This window comes from Xyrauchen texanus, chromosome 1 (assembly GCF_025860055.1).
Source record: "Xyrauchen texanus isolate HMW12.3.18 chromosome 1, RBS_HiC_50CHRs, whole genome shotgun sequence".
NCBI lineage: Eukaryota > Metazoa > Chordata > Actinopteri > Cypriniformes > Catostomidae > Xyrauchen > Xyrauchen texanus.
In genome coordinates this window covers 27,760,566-27,779,876 of record NC_068276.1, presented here as the reverse complement: position 1 = coordinate 27,779,876, position 19,311 = coordinate 27,760,566, and the positions used below count along the sequence as shown (strand labels likewise).

The following is a 19,311-nucleotide window of genomic DNA, read 5'->3' as shown; positions in this document are numbered from 1 at the left end:
TTCCACCTGAATAAGGTCATGTTCCTCTCGAACATCTGCTCTCTTTTTGGCTGAGCATCATGTGCACAACATCTCCTTTACTGCACGGATGGGGAGTCACTGATTTTCTTTTTTACACCAACCATTGCCAACACACAGCATCCTCAAATGGCAGAAAAGAGAGTGAGGAGGAGATAAATCAACACCATGAGACAGTGCAATGCAGAGAATGAGAGAAATAGCTTGAAATGTACAGGGGAAATGAGAGAGTGAAAGTGTGGGCGATGAGGGTTGCATAAATACTGCATCATTCTGGAGTCTAGAGGCTACAGAGATACACTTCAATAAAAACAAATTTTCCTGCTTAACACAAATGGTTTGGGGCATGCTTTCCTGGCCAGAATGCAAAAGAAAGTAGTGCAATTTGTAGGGGTGGGAATCAGCAGGTATCTGTCAATGAAACTGTGGCAGGGCGGAGGGCGGGGCCGGGTCGTGATTATACACACCCGGTCCCATATCAGGCTAATTAAGCCTCCGAGAGGGATAAAGGCCGACAGCAGACGGTGGTGCGACGAGAGAGAGATCGTTTACGGACATGTCCATCATGTGTGTGTTTTGTCTTTTTAAGTTTATCATTAAAAATATTATTTATATTGCCAAGCCGGTTCTCGCCTCCTCCTTTCCATTGACTTCTTTACAAAAACATTTGAATAGTCAGCCTAATCTCACAGTGAAATCAGAAAGAGTAGACCGACTTTTCTTTTGTCAAAATCGGTATACCTTTACTGAAATTTTGAAACAATGCCCCCAGTGGCCAAAGCAGTAAGTGTTGTAGGGCATATGGGCACGTGTGAGCTCCATTTATGACCAGGAGAGATCGCCAAAAGCTAGTAGTGAAGCAAGCTGTTTTCAGCTTTACAGGACGTACAACGAAGAAAAAAGCATTCATATATATATATATATATATATATATATATATATATATATATATATATATATATATATATATATATATATTCTATCCCCAACCCAAACCTTACCTTAAACATTAGTGGTGTAAAACGTATTGTTAGAGGAAAAAGTGAAACCTCTGAATGCTCATCATTGATTATTCAAACGTGGTTACTGCCTGGCTTTGAACCCTAGTCTCCAACACAGCTGATATAGCACACTTCCAATTACGGCAGGTGGAAAGATAATACAGTCGCCGATCCTAGGGTACCGAAACTTTCGGAAACATCATGCCGACTTCACGTGTGATCAAGTTGTAATATTCTGACTCTTTATGTTTAGTGTATAGTTCTTCAAAACAAAAGTACTTTGGTACTTTGCGCAATTATATTTTAAGCTCATTCCGAGTTTGGATTTTGGTTAAATTAAGTGACACTACATTTCGACTGGCACACACTTGCTGTGAATGGTGGTAAATAAAGATATACATTTTCAAAAAAATATTCAAAAGAAAAATGTTACTAATGATTCTCAATGTGAGAATATTCATGCAGTATCATGAGATGAAATGTCTTACACCCTGTCTACATCAGACGTCAGCATCTTGTTGCGACAGTAAACAGATGCCGTGTTCTATTTTGCGAAGCATGTACAGGCACTACACCTGTATACAAGACAAATAAACAATTTAGAACATTTGCTTTGATGCATCCAGTGTAGAGATCTTCAAGTAGTGGCCTTGGCATTATACCAACATTAAGACCAAATGTGCCATTGGCTAAAAAAAAAGCTTGACACATTGCAATGAATGGAACAGAATGCAGATATCTCGAGAAAGTTGAGCTCTTTACTTGACATGCAGTCTTATAAACAAGACACTAAAAAATAGCAAGACATGGTGCAACAACGAAAGACATCTGTCTAGTGCATGCTTACTCTGAAAAACAGTGCATACTATGGCTGGGTCTAAGAGGGGACTAGATTTTCCTTGACATTTCAAAGAAACTTCTGATGCCCCCCACCCCATTTGAAGGGTGAAACCAGAGAACCTATATCCCACCCTAAAGCTGTCTCTACACTAGGTCTAAATACTACCCCCCCACCACCCCCCAAAAATCAATAATCTCATACTAGAATAGGCCTTGGTGCATATGGATCAAATAAACAATTATCTGAATGAAACCTACTTTGAAATGTCTTTTTATGAGATTTATTTTTCTGTTGGCTGTTCCTACATTAAACAATTACATTTTTCAATGTTTTCAAAGTTTTAAGAAATGTGACAACAGTGATTCAATATCGACATTTCTGTTTTTTTTTACATCAGTTTAAAGTTTACAAAGAAGCAAAGATATTTACTATTTACAAAGTCCTGTAGATTCAACACTATATTATTATTAACACAGCCTTTTCAGTAACTTGTTGTAATTTGTATTTGTGGTATGCAGAAGCCACAGGTTCAGTTGCGCACTGCAAATGCAAAAATGTAAAAAAATAAAAATATTTATGTGAAAGAACAATCAAGCGCGGGCTGCTTCCGCTCCACCTTCCCACCACATCTGCACTACTTAAGCACTGCTACACATCATGTGTAAAACAGGCGTTACACTTTTTTTTATAATAGCAATTAAGTTATGCTGTTATTATTCAAAGACATGAGACACAGCAGACAGACAGAAGGATGGACAGTGTTGATGCTATAGAAGAGCGGGGAGAGAATCACTGTCCTCAAGCTCTGAACTGACATACTGCCTACTCAGCTGTGGACAGACACATAATCATCAGCAAAAAAAAAGCTGTGTGAGTGTGTGTGTCAGATACAGAAAGCAAGAATGGGAGAGAAAGAAAAAAGAGAAGGGAAAGAGGATTGTGAAGCTCATCTCAACTTTTAAGAATCTAGTCACATAGCAATAACAGGGATGGTGGGAGGTGTGTGTTGCCATGGTTTCTTTTTGAATGGCTTTTGAGAGGTATGATTGGACTGGCCTTCAGTTGAGTAAACAGAGTGTGGTCTGAGAAGCTGGGGTGGACAATTTTAGAGGAGACACCCGGGGGAAAGAGTTCCTGCTCTGTGATCCGTGTTTTAAAAGAGGGAGGCTGATCTGATCCTGCATGTATTTGTGTAAAAGTTAATGAAAAAGAGGCCTATATTTGGGCAGTGGAGAAATCTCAGGGCCAGCAAAGCCTTCCCTGCTGGCCTAACATGCCAAAAAAAATATTATTTTTCATCCTTTCATTCTCAATCACCTTTTTGCCTATGTATTTTTAATCACTTTCCAATGGAACTGGAGTTACAGTGCACTAACTGTCTTTTCCTAAAAATGCATACAATACAAGGGAAACAATGTAATCCAGGGATATAAGACTAATGCTTTTAAGGACTGAGACATTATGAATCTCAGTAAATGACTAGTATCTCATTGTTAGTCTCAGATATTTGCCGAATCACTAGACTGGCAAAACGATACCAATAACAGAATCATCGTGCTGCCATGTTTTTGGATATGATGCATACGGTATTACCATTTTTTATAAAGTTATGTGGTAATACCATGTCTTTGTGGGTGTAGTACCATGGCAGAACCATGTTTCTTTGAAGAACCTTTGAGCAGTATGTAAAAAAACATGGTATATGAATATGATGGCCATTCAGTACAATGCTACTGGGGCTAACTGACACACACAGAATCCGTCAAAAGTGGTATTTGTTAGAAATGATCACATTTGGAGTCAAAATTACAATTGTGCAATTGTGTGTTATATATTTCTAAAATATTAATAATATTGTAATATAGTATATAAAGTTTAATATAAAACGTCATGCCACTGGTTTAATGACAAGTTCCACTGTGAGATCTTACCCCATATAGTGTGATAACATTCACTGCTATTGTGGCAAGCTGTCACAAAAGGTCAACGTGTGTTCAATAAACTGTATCTTTTTTTTTCTGGGCAAGAAAGGTGAAAATGATAGATAGCTTCTTTTTTTTTTTCATGGCCAATACTTCAAGGTATATGGCTATGCAGAAATTGACTTTCAAAAAAAAATCCTACTATAATGTTGCTAGCAGGTAGAAACAGTACGAAGACATAGAACCCAAGTGTAGTTAATTTACATGACTTGCAATCCAAAACGTGAAATAATCAAAAATGTGAAATATCCAAAAGAAGAAAAGTAAACATGAACAAGAACTAGACTGGACTTGAAACTTGACTTGACAATGACAATGAACTAGAGTAGAAAACAAAGACAATGAACACAACATAACCACAAAACCTGATAGAGATACCTGACAAAGAACAAAGGCAAACGAGAGGGTTTACAATGCATGGACAGGGACAAATAAGATAACATAACAACCAATGAAAGACCAGAAATAATAACATAAGAACCAATGACAGAACAGAACTGATAACAAGATAACAAGACTCGTATACATAAACCAATGAAAAGACTACTAAAAAACATGATGAACCAAGAGGGTCACATGACAAGGAAATCACATGACATGACACAGGATCCAAACTCATAACAAAAGACATAGTAAAAATAAAAGGCATGAATCAAAACATGAACAAAACATACATAAACGTGACACCTACCCTGAGAAAATTTCACTGGAGTAAAAAGTGTGTACCATGGTTTTACCATCCGATACATCACTATAGCATGGTACCATCACAGTAAGCAGGGACTAAAAACGATTCAAGGAACGAAAATGAAAATGAATAGACTTTTTAGCAGAACATAACCAAAAACCAGAACAAAGTGATTTTCAAATATTCCAGAGTGAAAACGTTATTTTTAAATGCTGGTAACCATTATAATGGTCCACTATGCCGATAAATCCACCACACAGAAAAAAATTTATTGCTAATTTTGGTGAGGCGAGTTGCTTATTTTGGGCTTGTTTTTCCAGACCAGGTTAATAATTTCCCTTGCGAGATCTGACAACACTGCAATTGGTATTTCACCCACCCCTTAGCATAGAGTACTGTCACTTTAAAAAGAACGTTATTAACCGTTCTTTTAGTTTGTTCAAACCGGTAACCATTTTTCTATCAGGAAGACTCGTAGATTTGAGTAAAGTTTTAGATTACATTTATTTGATGAATATAAAATGAATAATATCTAATATCTCTCTCTGGTGGTCCGAAGTTGTTATACTTGGAACCATCAGATCCTTCTGGAGATAGGAGGCATGGGCGAGGAGCCTACCCCCATGCAGGATGGGACTCAACTGGTGATGGTGGGGTGGTGGAGGTTGCTATGTTAGCACACTGAAACAGCAATGTGATAGATTGTGAGCAGACTTATAAAGCAACGGCTTACATGTGATTGGCTAGGAGTTACCTAGCTAATGGTGCGATGATGTACAGCTGCTAGTCTTCCCGCTAGAACTACGCTGCGCTTACATGGAAAGGAGGCTGCAGAACTTCTGAACTGGAACTAAAAATACAGTTTTTGCTCAGAAAGAACAGAAAGATAAACATTTTGTTTTTAGTCCCTGTTTGTAAGGGCATAAAGGAGAATTATTACATTTCACAAATGTAACTGCAGCACATTGCTGATTGCTGATTAAGTTTCACTGCTCTACAGGATGTTTCCAATTGTTGTATTCAGATGCACTACTTTTGAACTGCTGCTCCCCTGAAAAAGCTAAATTGAAGGCTATCAAGCATGAGCGGAGCCAGACAGTCACAAACTGATTGAGACGCAGCGTGCACAGCATACTATGGTTAGGACAGCAGCTTCTCACATGGTTTGGGTGCAAGGCATGACAAATTCTGATAATGGAACAAATGGAAGGTCCAACCAGTCATCATCTTGCACCCCAATTGAGTATCGAATATAGCCAATTCTTAACAGAAAAATTAACAGATGTGGGTAGCCTTTAAATTTAAAAGGTTAGTTCCACCAAAAATGAAATTTACTCATCTCTTGCATGTTGTTCCAAACCCATTTGACTTTCTTCTTTCTGTAGAACAAAAAAGGAGATTCTATGCAGAATTTAGCCTCCAGTCATCGTTCACTTTCATTACATGGAAATAAAATGTAATGAAAGTACATGGTGACAGAAGCAAGCATTCTGCTTAGCATCTTCTTTAGTGTTCCACTGAAGAAAGTAAGCCATCCAGATTTGGAACAACATGAGGGTGAGTAAATGATGACAGAACATTTCATTTTTGGGTGAACTAACCTTTTAAGCAATCTAGAGATCCCAGTCATGGGCGACATGGGCAGCCGCCCGGGGCAGCATCTTGTAGGAACAAATGTCAGTGTACAAAGGGCTTTGAAGAAAGACCCTGTCTGTTTGATGTGCCACACAGTCTCTTAAAATACAATAAATGTATTTCAAATCTGTATGCAACATGTTAACGGAGCAGCTTTCTATTTTAACCTATTTTAAAATTGGGAGGAATAGGGATTACACCCCTACACCACAAAAATAGAATCCTATATCTACTGATGAGGCAACAAGTCCTGGGGTGTAAACAAACAAATCTCATCTAATTTTCCACTGAGAAATTTGCAGTTGCTTCATTCAAACGTACCTTTTGATAGCCACACCAAAATAAGAGGTTCTAGGGTTCTGTACCTTGACCCGGCTCACTGCTTCCTGGGCCTGCATCATCCTTATGTTTTTGGATGGATTTCTTTCTGACAGAAGCTGAGTGGAGCCGAGGTAGTTTGCGGCAAAGATAATCCCATCAATGAGGTCCTCAGGCTCACAGGGGCCAGGCACTGTTAGACGAGATGTGTTTTTAATTAATTATTAAAGCTATTTGTTGTGTTGCCACCTCCTCTATAGAACACCTCACACTGACTGATAATATATAATATGAGTGTGATCGCTTATCGGGCAGAAAAGTTGCATGAAGCCATTGTGTGTATATGACAGTGTGTTTGTGAATATGTGTGCTGTCTGTGTTCCATCACAGTATGACAGCTGATAAAATTGTATTGGAGACATATATGCCTGGAAAGCGAGAGCAAGGATGGCTGCAGGGTATGTTACTAATAATCTGCTTGTTTTAAATGGAAATGTGGATGCCATGACACACTTTGGACACATTATGCTGCCATCATTCAGCCACAAGGTTTAAATGTGACAGAATCACTGTTTAATAGAAAACTGAATGTGCTCCCAAAGAAGGCATTACTGCAGCAATACATTAATGCCAGTTATTTCTGTGCTGCTAAACAAAGAGCCACTCTAAGACTGTCATAAACCTAAGGACTACAGTCTTAAAATAAGATTCCTAGAGGTCAATTAGTTGCCATGATTTGCTGAAATGTTCTTTCGTTACCAGACAAGTGTGAAGTCTGCAAGTATATCTTTAACAGAAAACTTTAGCCAGATAAACTCATGTGTCCTTATTTGAGCAAACAATACCCCTCTAAATGCATAACACTGCAACTCATTAAAACATTTGACAAATTCTGCCTACTTTTTAGAATGCCAGTCCATTGAGAAATGATGCCAGCTTTCTTTAGTGCAGCTCCCTAAACTCCTCACTCTGTGTTGGTTTGGTGAATTTGATTTATTTTTTACTTTATTTAATTTGGAGGGTGCAAACATTTTTGAGCAGATTATGAAATTCAGAAAAAAAGAGAGGAAGTGTTCACTTACCATCAACGAAGCTGGGAAATGAGGCCGTCTTCTTTGCTGGCTAAGAAACAGAGAAACATTGTTTGATTTATGAAAGAGGGTGAGATGTGTACACAACAAGTATTTACCTTCCAGAAACCGGGAGAAAAACATCCCTAAATCTACATAATCAAGTGTTCGTTTCATAAACAACAACTTCAACATAACAAAACAAAACATTAACACAATAACATAGTATTACAATAAATATAACTAGAATCCAAATAGGAAATGAGCCCTGAAAATAAAAAATACAGCTGTGCTTTTCTTTTTATTTAATCTAAAAATTTAAAAATAATAATACTGGGAATCAGAGTAGATGGAAACCATCCAGATGAGCACAGCTGTGGTTCATTGCATCACAATACAAAATCATGTAAGTAATTTTGATGTCCCTCCCAGCAGAATGGTGAGCACTGAGTAATAGCCATTATTTTTAAAACAGAGCCATCCAAATGAAAGCTATACTTTGGGAGAATATTGGTCTTCATTAAATGAGCCCAAAAGCTCTATCAGCAAGAGTAATTAAATTAATTCAGTTGAAGTGAGTTAAAACATATTGCATGCACAGATTGACTCCAGCAACCAGTTACATTTAGTTTTAATAATAATTGGAATAAACAATTACAGCCAAGAAAATTGGTTCACTATCCTAACTGTAAGAGGTTGCGGTTGCCAACCAGCATAGTATATTTGTGCATTAATATAGAACGTGCAATAAAAATTTTTATCAAATCAGAATGACAAACAATTTTTTTAATCAATATTCTTTACACACAGTACTGTAATTCATGTAATTGACATGGCTACATCTGCAAGCGAAATATTCATAAAGCAATTTTCAGGTAAAAACATATGGCAACAATTGCAAAAGTATGAAACAAGCCCTTGTTGGATATTATCTGAAAATGACCATGGAAGTATGCTTTGTGGTGCTATTAAGTGTGTTTTGAACACCTCAGTGACGGCCTTGAGTAGCTGCACAGACAATCTCTCCTATTTTTATGGCTCTTGAACACAGTGGATCGAGGCACTTGTGGAGGTTACAATCATGCATAAAGAATGTGTAGGGAAGCGTTAGAACAGACAGATGAAGGCTGAACTCTCTTCTGTCTATGTAAATACAGTACAGCCAGGGTAGGAGAGGGCATGCCAATTATTTCACTATAACAGCACAGAACATGAGGGGGAGGTGGTGTGCTAATACAATAGCTTAGATATGTTGGGGGGGAAACAATAGCCAGAGAAATGCAAAATTATTAAACTGACAGGCTGACATTGTCTAGAATAACTCTGATGGAAATATCTGGTGATTATGTGGGTTGCATACTGTCAAGTATTGATTGGTTAAATGGTTAATGTGTTGTATGATTACAAGGTCACCTCTGGGACATTGTTGTTCTCCAGCGGTCCATTCAGATCAGACCGCTGCTGCTTCCTTGGTTGTTCTGCACTATTAGACACCTTGAAAGAATTTAAATTGAGAGAGAATTGTGTAAAAAAATTGGTGGAGAGAGAGATGTGAAATGTACAGAGGACAAAAGACTCATCAACACAGATGATGGATTACAGCAGTACTCTCTGAACAGCATTAACAATTTGTAGTATTTCAGAGCAAAAAGACCAAAGCAAAGGTGAACAGAGAATAATCTTTATATAGTATTTTTTTTTTTAAACACAACATTTTAATACACTGATAACACTAAACAATAAGGTTGCATTTGCTACCATTAGTTAAAAAGTGTGGGTGAGAAACAGATAAATATTTGTATTCTAAATTCTCCTCCTACCCCAGTTGGTGGCGATGTGCATGAAGAATGTGAATCACCAAAAAAACAAAAGAAGAACAATGTGAGAAGTTTAAGTTTCTCACCCACATCTATTATATCGCTTTTGAAGATATGGATTTAACCACTGGAGTCCTATGGATTACTTATACTGCCTTTATGTGCTTTTAAAGCTTCTAAATTTTGGTACCGATTCACTTGCATCGTGAGGACATACAGAGCTGAAAAATTCTTCTAAAAATCTTTGTTTGTGTTCTACAGAAGAAAGAAATTCAAACACATCCGTGATGGTATGAGGGTGAGAAAATATTTTTGGTTGAATTATTCCTTTAATATAATATGAACGAACATGAACAAACAATAAACAATAATGTTTTAATTAATTAACCCCCCCCCCCTCCCCCACCAAAAGGAAAAATAAGAAAATAGAATAATCATATATAATTAATACTAAACCTCTCTCTCCTCAGCCCCTCCCGAGAGTCGCCCAAAAACACCAAATACCAGCCCAAATTCCTAGCAAACAAATCTCAAGCCCCCCGCCCTCTCCACCACATCTCCTCAAAAGCCGCCACCCTCCCCATCTCCACACACCACCCCGGAAATGAGGGAGCCCCATCTGACTTCCATCCCCTTAAAATAATCTGCCTGCCAATCATAATACTGGTCAGGACCCAATTTTTTATGTGTTTGTCCCCCAAATTTATGCCCGCCACATGCAGAATGCGACCAAAACTCTTGGACCTTAACACACCCCCAAAAAACATGGGTTGTGTCTCCATCTTCTGATTGGCACTGCCAGCAGATGGGTGTGTCTTTAAGACCAAGCCTATACAATCTAGAGGGGGTCCAAAAGAATCTATGTAAAATCTTGAATTGCATAAGGCAAACACTTGCATCTCTAAGTTTAAATCTTTTTCCCATAATCTCTTGAGAGAAGCTGAAGTTCCATCCCCCAGACTCTGAATTAGCAGAGAGTAACACACTGATGCCTCATGACCTTTTCCAAAAGCAGTAATCACCATTCCCAGAGTATCTGCCATTTTAGGGGGGTGTATGCTACTCCCAAAAACAATACATAGCAGGTGGCGCAGCTGTAATTACTTGTACAATTGAGATCGGGGAATCCCAAAATGTTGAATCAAATTTTCAAAGGATCTCAACACTCCACTCTCATATAGGTCACTGAGTATAGTAACCCCCTCACAATCCAATCTGACCAGCAGAGAGGGGACTTATTTATACATAATTCTGGGTTCAGCATATGCTTGAGGCAACATTTATAATTAAATAATAAATGTCCAAATTAAACACTCTGGACACTTTTGTCCATACTGAGTGCAAATGCGAGATAACGAATGCGAGATAACTTAACCTCTATAGTTAGTTTGATAGAGAGGCTTTCCACCTTTGTCAACCAGCCTATGTAACTTACTGAAGTGTAATCTGGGACATTTACAAAAACGTTATTAATATCACTGGATGAGGTAAATATTTCCCCATCAGCAGATTTCACTGAGGGAATGGTAGAAAAAGACTCTCTCTACTTTATATATCTAGCATAAATGTATGTTTGTTCAGTGTGTATGTTCAGTGAGACAAATCCAATAGGCAGCAACATGAAAATCACCGAATGGCTTACTCAATCCAATGTCTTTATGAAAGACAATGCTTGCGGTGGGTATTTAAATATTTTGTGGCCATCCTTAGTATCTATTCTCAATTTGGCCGGACACATCAGTGAAAAAGTGATCTTCTGTTGATGTAAGAGATTCTTGCATTCCTTGAATCAACCACATTTCACCCTTGTCGAATTCGCAAAGTCTGGGAAAAATGTTTTTTGTGGTTCCTCCAAGAAAAATTTCCTTTGCTGCTTGCCTCACGTAACACGAGATCTATATCGAATGATCTCAGAATTTTGTCCAGAATTGATCGGGGCCTGTCTCCCTCAGCGGATCTCCGAAATGGGACCCTGTGAGCTCACTCGATTTATACCTCATGGCCTGTTATGTTGAGCAGACTAGGGAAGATCTCATCTACGAATTTTACCATATCTCTGCCTTCCTCATATTCAGGAATTCCAACAATTCAGATGTTGTTTCGTCACTTATGATTCTCCAAATCCTCCAGTTTTCCTCAAACGCATTGCAAGTTTGTCTTGGTCGCTAGCGGGTTAGCAGCTAATTCCCTCTCCAATGATTCCAGATAATCTACACATTTTTCGACATCCGACAATCTTGTAACCAACTCAGTGTATTTTATCTCCATGGAAGTGATAGATCAATGTATTTCAGCAAAATCCACCAAGCCTGCGTAGACCCTCTTCAGAATCACAGACATGCTGGACAGTTGATATTGAATTTCTCACCATCCAAATCCAAAATAGCCTGCGGCCATTTAGAATTCTTTGACATTTTGTCTTCATAAAACAGTTAAGAGTCAGGGTACATCGAATCTCACTGGTTTATGACACAAAAAGTATTAAAAACTAGCAAAGTGAGCAGAGCTCGCCGTTCACACGTCCAACCCTTGCATGGTGCCATGTGACCTCCGAAAATAATACATATTTAAGGACTTTTTTTGCTTCCGGTCAGCAGTGGTTTGTGGTCAGCAGGTATTTTTGGGTGAACTATCCCTTTAACAAATAAAACCTTATTATAGAGTGTTTCCAATGCACTGTAGCTAAATGAACAGTTGGTGTCTATAAAACTGATTTTTTCCTACTTTTACTCCCTTATCTATCTGCAGGGGAGTTTAACTATCAAATTAGTCTTTCCCTGTCTACTGCACATAAGGACATTATTACTTGATGAAATTCATTTGTTGCCTGACAGGACAAAATGTAATCTGCTCATTGCCCACAGGCAATATAAAGCAGGAGTGTAATAGAACTTCACAAGACATTCACTGGACCACTGAGGCAATCAGGCTAAATCTCACCGTCAATTCCCCCACGGACAGACCTAATTTCCTATTCTGTTAAAAATGCACAGTAAGGCATTTCCAAATCCTCAGGAAATAATTAACTAAAAGTTTTTTGTGCACTCCCTAAGGTGTAACATGGAAAATGCACTCAATGTTCAACTGTCAAGCTCCTGTTTTTGAGGTTAATCTTTGGCATAAACAAGCACTATCCTCGTTTATTCTTTTACTCTAATGCCACTTGCATTTAAATGAGGGTTGTCAATATCTAACATTAATATTTAATGATAATAATGAATTTGCATTTTTTTGTGGGGGATTGTTATTTATTATTAGATTAAAATAAATAACATATTATAACACCAATATTTCTAACTAACTAGCAAATAAAAATGTAAACAGTCAAAACTGACCTGGATACAGCAGGTTTTTAAGGTGTTGTGGAATAGTGGCTTGTGTAATGGGTCTATGGGTGCACACTCATACAGATTTAAAGACAACCCCACATATTGTATTTTGTGATGTGTTTGATGTTAGGAGAATTTCACCAAAGAGAATCCCCCTTAAGTGATAGTTTACCCCAAAATTCTCTCATGTTGTTCCAAACTCTTTCTTTCCTCTGTGGACCATGAATGGAAATGTAAGGCAGAAAGCTTGCCTCAGTCACAATTCACAGTTCACATTACAAAATGCATTGGACACATTTTTTTATATTCCATGGAAGATATAATGCCATATGTGTTTAAAACGACATGAGAATGAGTAAATAATGAATGAAATTTCCTCTTTGGGTGTACTATTCCTTTAAGAGCACTATTACTTGACCAAAAAACTTCAAATCTTAAGGAAAATGTCTTAAGAAAGCCTCATTCTACTTCTCATTTTTAAATTCTGACTGTAATTGTATGTGTGTACAAAGCAAACCATCCAGAGGTCACCCATTGAGAAATATATTTTCATCTTGGGACCCATTTTTCCACACAAGGCTTTGTATTATGGTAATGCTGATTTCAAATGTCAGATGTGTCTGAGATGCATTCACAGCCCTGTCATGCACATCTGCCTACCTGCTCTCTGACTTGGTCCTGTGTCCATCTCTGTCTCTCCTCTGGTGTGTGAGCTCGCACCTTAAAGCTCCTCTGGAGCTCTGGGTTGTTTCGGGCAGGGGGGATGTTGAGGGATTTGGGCCTGCCGTCGTGCCGATGAGGTTGAGGGTATGGGGCGGGTTTGGGTTTGGACAGCTTCTCTGGCTGGTACCCGCTAGATGCTGGATCAGGTGCAAGTTCCTCTGGGCTCTGATCAGTGCCACTGCTAAGACTGCCCATACTCATACTCATCTTAATCTCTGCCACTATCTGATCGATATCCTCCTCTGCCTCCTCTCCCATCTCCCCCTCCTTGCCCTTATGTCCACGATAGGGTGACACTCGGACAGAATTCCCATTGTCCTCCGAGGCATAGTAGTCACCTGTGTAGGCATCTCTGTCTTGCCCCACCTGTGGTTCCTCCTCCTTATCAGGGCAGTAGCCCTTTCTCTCCACGACATCCTGTGCCTCCTGATCTTCAGCTGAAGGTGGAAGCTGGTCCTGGTGAGGATCTGGGTAGTTTCTGTGGTGGTGGTGATCAAGGACAGGTTCAGGTCTGCCGTCGTATAGCTGCTGGTCAGAATCCTGATCTAGCACTTCACAACGCATCTCTCCATCACTATGTCTATCCTCCTCTCCCTCCACCCATTCCTCAACTGCTTCCTGGCACTCATCCGTGTCTGGAAGTGGCTCAGTGCGACTGTCCGGGTGTCCATACTCAGGCTCATTACAGTCCATGCCCTCTAGGTAGCTGTCATCCTCAGGGCAATAGCGGATGTAATATGTCACACCTTCGTCCTCTGGCAGACCTTCATCGTAATCATCCTCCTCTTCATCAGACGTGTTGTTCATGTAGTCTGAGCTAGAGTCTCCATCCAGACTGTCTGGATGGCTGTGGTAGTCTGTGTGGGCATGGTCTGGAGTGGTGGGCGTGGTTGGTCTGCTTTCGGTCAAATCTGGCTCTTCTTGGTTGTGGTAGGGGTGTTGGGAAACCTCAGTGTCCTGATGTTCTTCAGAGTCCTCCTCGGGGAGCTCTGGGTTGGAGTGGGGGACAGGGCTAGCGAGTGGTACTGAGGCGTGTGGCTCTGATGTGGCCATGCTGCTGCTGGTCCCTGGCCTCTTCCTCTGAGCCATTGAAAGATGCTCACAGGTCTATCATCACTAAATCCTCAATCCTGCCAAACAAACACACAGATAATGAGCATAGCAACACTAATCCCCACGTATATGTAACGTAAACAATCAAATTAATGCACAATGAAAAAATTGCCAATCCCCCCTGTGAGTAATTCAAATTCAATTCAAATCAAATGAATTTATAAAGCACAATTAAAACAACAGGTGTTTACCAATGTGCTGTACAGCAACCAATTTACACAAAGAGAAAACATACAATAAAACAAACTAAGGTTGGTTAAAAGCCATAGAGAAAAAGTATGTTTTCAACTTGGTTTTAAAATCATGTATTGTTGAAACAATTCTAATGTAAATAGGTAGACTGCTCCACAGTTTCGGGGCAGCAACCGCAAAAGCACGTTCACCCCTCAGCTTCAGTCTAGACATAGGCACTGTCAGTAGTCTCTGATTAGAAGATCTAAGAGATCTCAGGGGATTGTGTGTAGAATGTAAAAGGTTGGCCAGATAAGATAATGGCTCAGATAATTGTCTCTGACTCTAATTTCTTTGTCCACACTTCGAAAATATGGTAGAGTGTAACATCAAAGCGTGTTGTTCTTAAAGATATGAAAATATGTTGTTTCAAAAATGAAAATTCTGTCATAATTTACTCACCCTCATATCGTTCCATTTCCAGGTGAATAGCTTTCTTCTGCAGAACACAAAAGGAGACATTTTAAAGGCTAATCGTTAATTGTAAAATTTAAAAAGAACCCACAAGTTTCATAAAATCATTCATTTGACTTGTGTGTCAAATTTGTTTTGGTGTTTTACAGTTATTTAACGGTGCTATGCAAGAGCTTCTCTCATGCACTCATAGATGAGACTGCAACTCCTCTATGGCAGAAGTTAATATTATCATAGTAAAATGACTTAAATTTGGGTTGTTTCTTACCTATTATTATATAGGTTACCTATATTATTATATTCGTAAGCCTATTGAATGTCTTCCAAAGACTTGGGATATGACGCATGAGTCATAGACCACTTTTATGACACTTTTTTATGTCACTTGTGAAATTAGCAAGAGGGATATAATTTTGTGTCATATGGGTTGGGAACGGCATGAGGGCGTGTAAATAATGGCAGAATATAAATTTTTGTGTTAACTATCCCTTCAAGAATGTTGGTGTCAGCATTAAAAGTTTTGGTGTATATGTTTGAATAGCCTCATATCTGTCTGAATCTTTGCAAAGTATTTCCAGTTTACTGCAACGCTGAGCAATCTATCATCTTTTGATTGTACATTTGCTTCCTGACTCATTGCCTAATTTAGCTGAGTCTTCGTTTTTGGACTGTGATTTGTATCGTCTCTTGAAATTGGATTTATTTTGATTTGACCTCAACCTGTGTTATATGAATTCAGATTTTTGCTGGACCCTGTTTAATTAACAGTTTTTTTTAGTGTTCACTTCTCCACAAATTGATCTAACTAACCCATTTGGTGCTGAGTGTTTACAATTTGCAGTTACATTTTAGCACTTCGCATTGAGCCCTAAAGGCTGTGCTAAACTGTTAGTTCCTCATTATGATCAGATTATAGAGAATACTATGTTTCCAATGCAGAGCATTCATTATTTCAATAATTTTAAGACAGTCTCTAAGAAACACGGAGAAGCAACCAGTGAGAACAAAGTGTACGTTACACCACATCTAATGTCTGACAAATAAAAAAAAAACATATCTGTGACAAAGCGGCGGCAGGGCCAGGTCGTTATTTTACACACCCGGTCCCTTATCAGGCTAATCAAGCCTCCGAGAGGTATAAAGACTGACTGCGGATGGTGGTGCATCAGAGAGAGAACGTTAACGGCAACTGTCCATCCTATGTGTGTGTTTGTGTCTTTTGGTTTATTTCTTCATTAAATTATTATTTATATTGTCAAGCCGATTCTCGCCTCCTCCTTTCCATTGTTACCTTTACAAGATCTTAATGTGTAACTGAACAGCTGAGCTGTAGCTGATCCACATAGTCAAGCGCTGTTGGAGTGTACTGATAGAGGCACCATTTCTTCTCAGCTCTCAGCACCTGATAAATTTCAGTCATTGAGGCTCTCTGATGGTCATTCCACATGAAGTCCAGCAGCATCATTGACTGCTCCAGCTAAGAAAACGTCATCAACAACACCTTTTTTCCCCAGTCTTCGCTTTCAAAGTCTCAAAAAAAAGCAGCCTAAATAAGCCATCAGCAAATTGGTATGTAAATATTTGGGGCCATTACATTGACATTTATATCTGGCTTTGTAGAAAATGCTACAAAGCCCGTCAGCCCGTAACTAAATATGGGAACACTTTACAATAACATTAGCATTAGGTATCATGAACAAACAATGAACAATATTTTTTAACAGTATATATATTAATTTTCGTGAATGGTAATTTATATTAAATTACTGTTAATTTTCTGTTTATGTTAGTTCATAATGGAATAAATGACCAAAGTTTAGCCATGCAATTCTATGTGGCGCAAGCTGATAGGTTCCTTGACTTGTTCTGTGTTAGACAATCAGCTCGCATGGTGACAATTGCTTGGACCTCTGACTTGTCATCGGGCAGCCAATCAACTTGAGTCTCTCTCTTTGTCTAATATTTAAATGGCTCAGTTTTGTTGATAAGCTTGTTTCTTTTCTCAGAAAATGCTTTTTGCTCAGGTGGTTTGCTGGGACTTTTCTTCTAACAGCTTGTAAGGTAAGGTCTGTTTTGACCATGCCACATAGATGCATGTCTTCAACAAGGTAAACCTTAGCCAAATCTGGCTGGCACACATAGCTATTTAAAGTCATTAGATTAAATGAATTCACACATAGCTAGTCTATGTCACTAATTAAATAAGCTCTGTACCTTCCTAGCTCAGGTACACATTTTGAGTTATGCCACTAGCCGTTTAAGCTATTTGGCTAGGCAGGCAAATGCTCACACAGAAATGTAGTTCAGTATCATTACACCATTGGCCTGTGGCCAAGGCACACCAAGCTAGCTTACACTCTATGCACATGACTCTTCGGTGCAGCAGCAGTACATAAGTCTTGGCGATAGATCTGCTTGGTTGGGGGTTTGTGTTTTGTGTTTATGTGTTATGCGTTTTGTGCAGCTTCCCTGCTTTGTCGGGGGATAGTTTGTAATGTCTATTTTTGCAGCAGCATGTAAAACATGCTCAGTGTAGCGTTTTGGGTATAAGTATGTATGTGATACTGTACTGTATTTATTTATTTTTGTCCAAAACTCTGAACTATTTATTCAATTTTTAAATGTTAGGACTATATCAGAAAAGCTGGAATAAATCTCACACCCCAATTGTGTGATTTTCTTCCAGATGCTTGTAAGTGTACGCTGACAAATTCCACCAACATAAAAAAGCAATTAGATGTCAGTGCAAGGAGATAAATCATGACAATAATTGCTGTTGGTAAAGGCTGTATAATCACACACAGAATGTGAAAGTCAAATCAAATGTGTAATGGTCTTAGTGTAATTCTCTTTGACTACCACACACACCACACTGCCATGTTACAGTCAGTTGCTTGCAACAACAGCTCGCAGAGAGACTTTTATTGGTACTTTCTCTTTTGTTCATCCTTTCCTTCTGCCCTTAATTACGCTTTCCATCACCAGTCATTACAACATTTAATTATCATTGCACTGCTGCTTCTGAAATCTTACAGTGCTTGTAATCCTGCTTAGATGATAGTGTAAGCGTTGTGGCTTGCTGTCCTGGGTGAAGGGCTCATGGCTCGAGGCTTGACCTAAGCATGAATACCCCCTCCCCCTCTGGAGATTAGTTATTAATAAATAGATAGGAGGAGAAAGGGGAGGTGGAGGGATGGCGGAAGACTAGACGCCATGTAGAGGTAAGCAGCTGTTTATATATTCTTACTCTGGTGATGTGATTGGTCAGATTAAATGACCTTGCTCCTCCCAAACCTAGTTTATAAAACTCAATTTCATGAGTTAACGTAATCTTTTGGCGGCATTCACACTGAACTCACTATGCACCCCACCTAGAACTAACCACATTATAGCGACCACGAGGAGGATACCCATGTGACTCTACCCTCCCTAGCAACCGTGAAAATTTGGTTGCTTAGGAGACCTGGCTGGAGTCAATCAGCACGCCCTGGGATTCGAACTAGCAAACCCCAGGGGTGGTAGCCAGTGTCTTTACCACTTTGCTACTCAGGCCCCTGCTTATTGAGCATTTTTGGTGTGAAGACAGTTGGTAGAGATGCAGCTAAGGTAAGCGTCAGATGACCAATGGCCCAGTAATCATATTTGATGCTCACGCAGGCCTTTTTGGGCTGTCGTGGTTACAGCTCCGATATGGAAGAAATGGCTTGAATATAGTTTTTCTGAGATGCCGTATTTAATCAGAATGGATCTGAAGTGTTTTTGGAACCAGAATCGGGAAACTGTTTGGTTTTTGTCATCTACGAAAAGTGGATTGAGAGGGTTTTTGGATTGTGAAACTCTGTAGTGGAGGTAAATTGCTAGTGATTAAAAGGGCTGGATGGGAGTGGGCAGGTTGAAAATAAAAATTGGATGCCTTCTTTTGGTCTGGTCTATTATACTCTGTTTGATACGATATCTAACGGTCTTGTGGTCTATGATATGGAGCTCTGAAATGGTAGGATGGATTCTTGTGCAAATTTGCTGTGGTAGTGAGTTCTGAATGTCCGATGAAGCCGGAGAAAGTGAGGATGAACATTGCGTCTAGTGTTAATTTAGGTTTTTGGAGATATACAGCCCTGGCGGAGGGAATTT

The 19,311-nt window shown here is 39.1% G+C and overlaps 1 protein-coding gene across 10 annotated transcripts in view; it reads right to left on the bottom strand.

Moving 5' to 3' along the window:
- LOC127646410 (amyloid-beta A4 precursor protein-binding family A member 2-like) overlaps nucleotides 1–19,311 on the bottom strand; it is a 110,141-nt gene that overhangs the window by 17,821 nt on the left and 73,009 nt on the right. For 7 of the 10 annotated variants that reach the window (XM_052130040.1, XM_052130030.1, XM_052130059.1 and 4 more), the window contains 5 exons: nucleotides 15,169–15,205; nucleotides 13,360–14,552; nucleotides 8,967–9,047; nucleotides 7,566–7,605; nucleotides 6,531–6,676 (listed from right to left, as the gene is read on the bottom strand). In XM_052130040.1, coding sequence (XP_051986000.1) covers nucleotides 6,531–6,676; nucleotides 7,566–7,605; nucleotides 8,967–9,047; nucleotides 13,360–14,511 — 1,419 coding nt within the window. In that variant the 5' untranslated portion in view covers nucleotides 14,512–14,552; nucleotides 15,169–15,205. The remainder of the gene's footprint in view (nucleotides 1–6,530; nucleotides 6,677–7,565; nucleotides 7,606–8,966; nucleotides 9,048–13,359; nucleotides 14,553–15,168; nucleotides 15,206–19,311) is intronic. The other 3 variants (XM_052130084.1, XM_052130102.1, XM_052130093.1) reach the window with 1 other exon arrangement.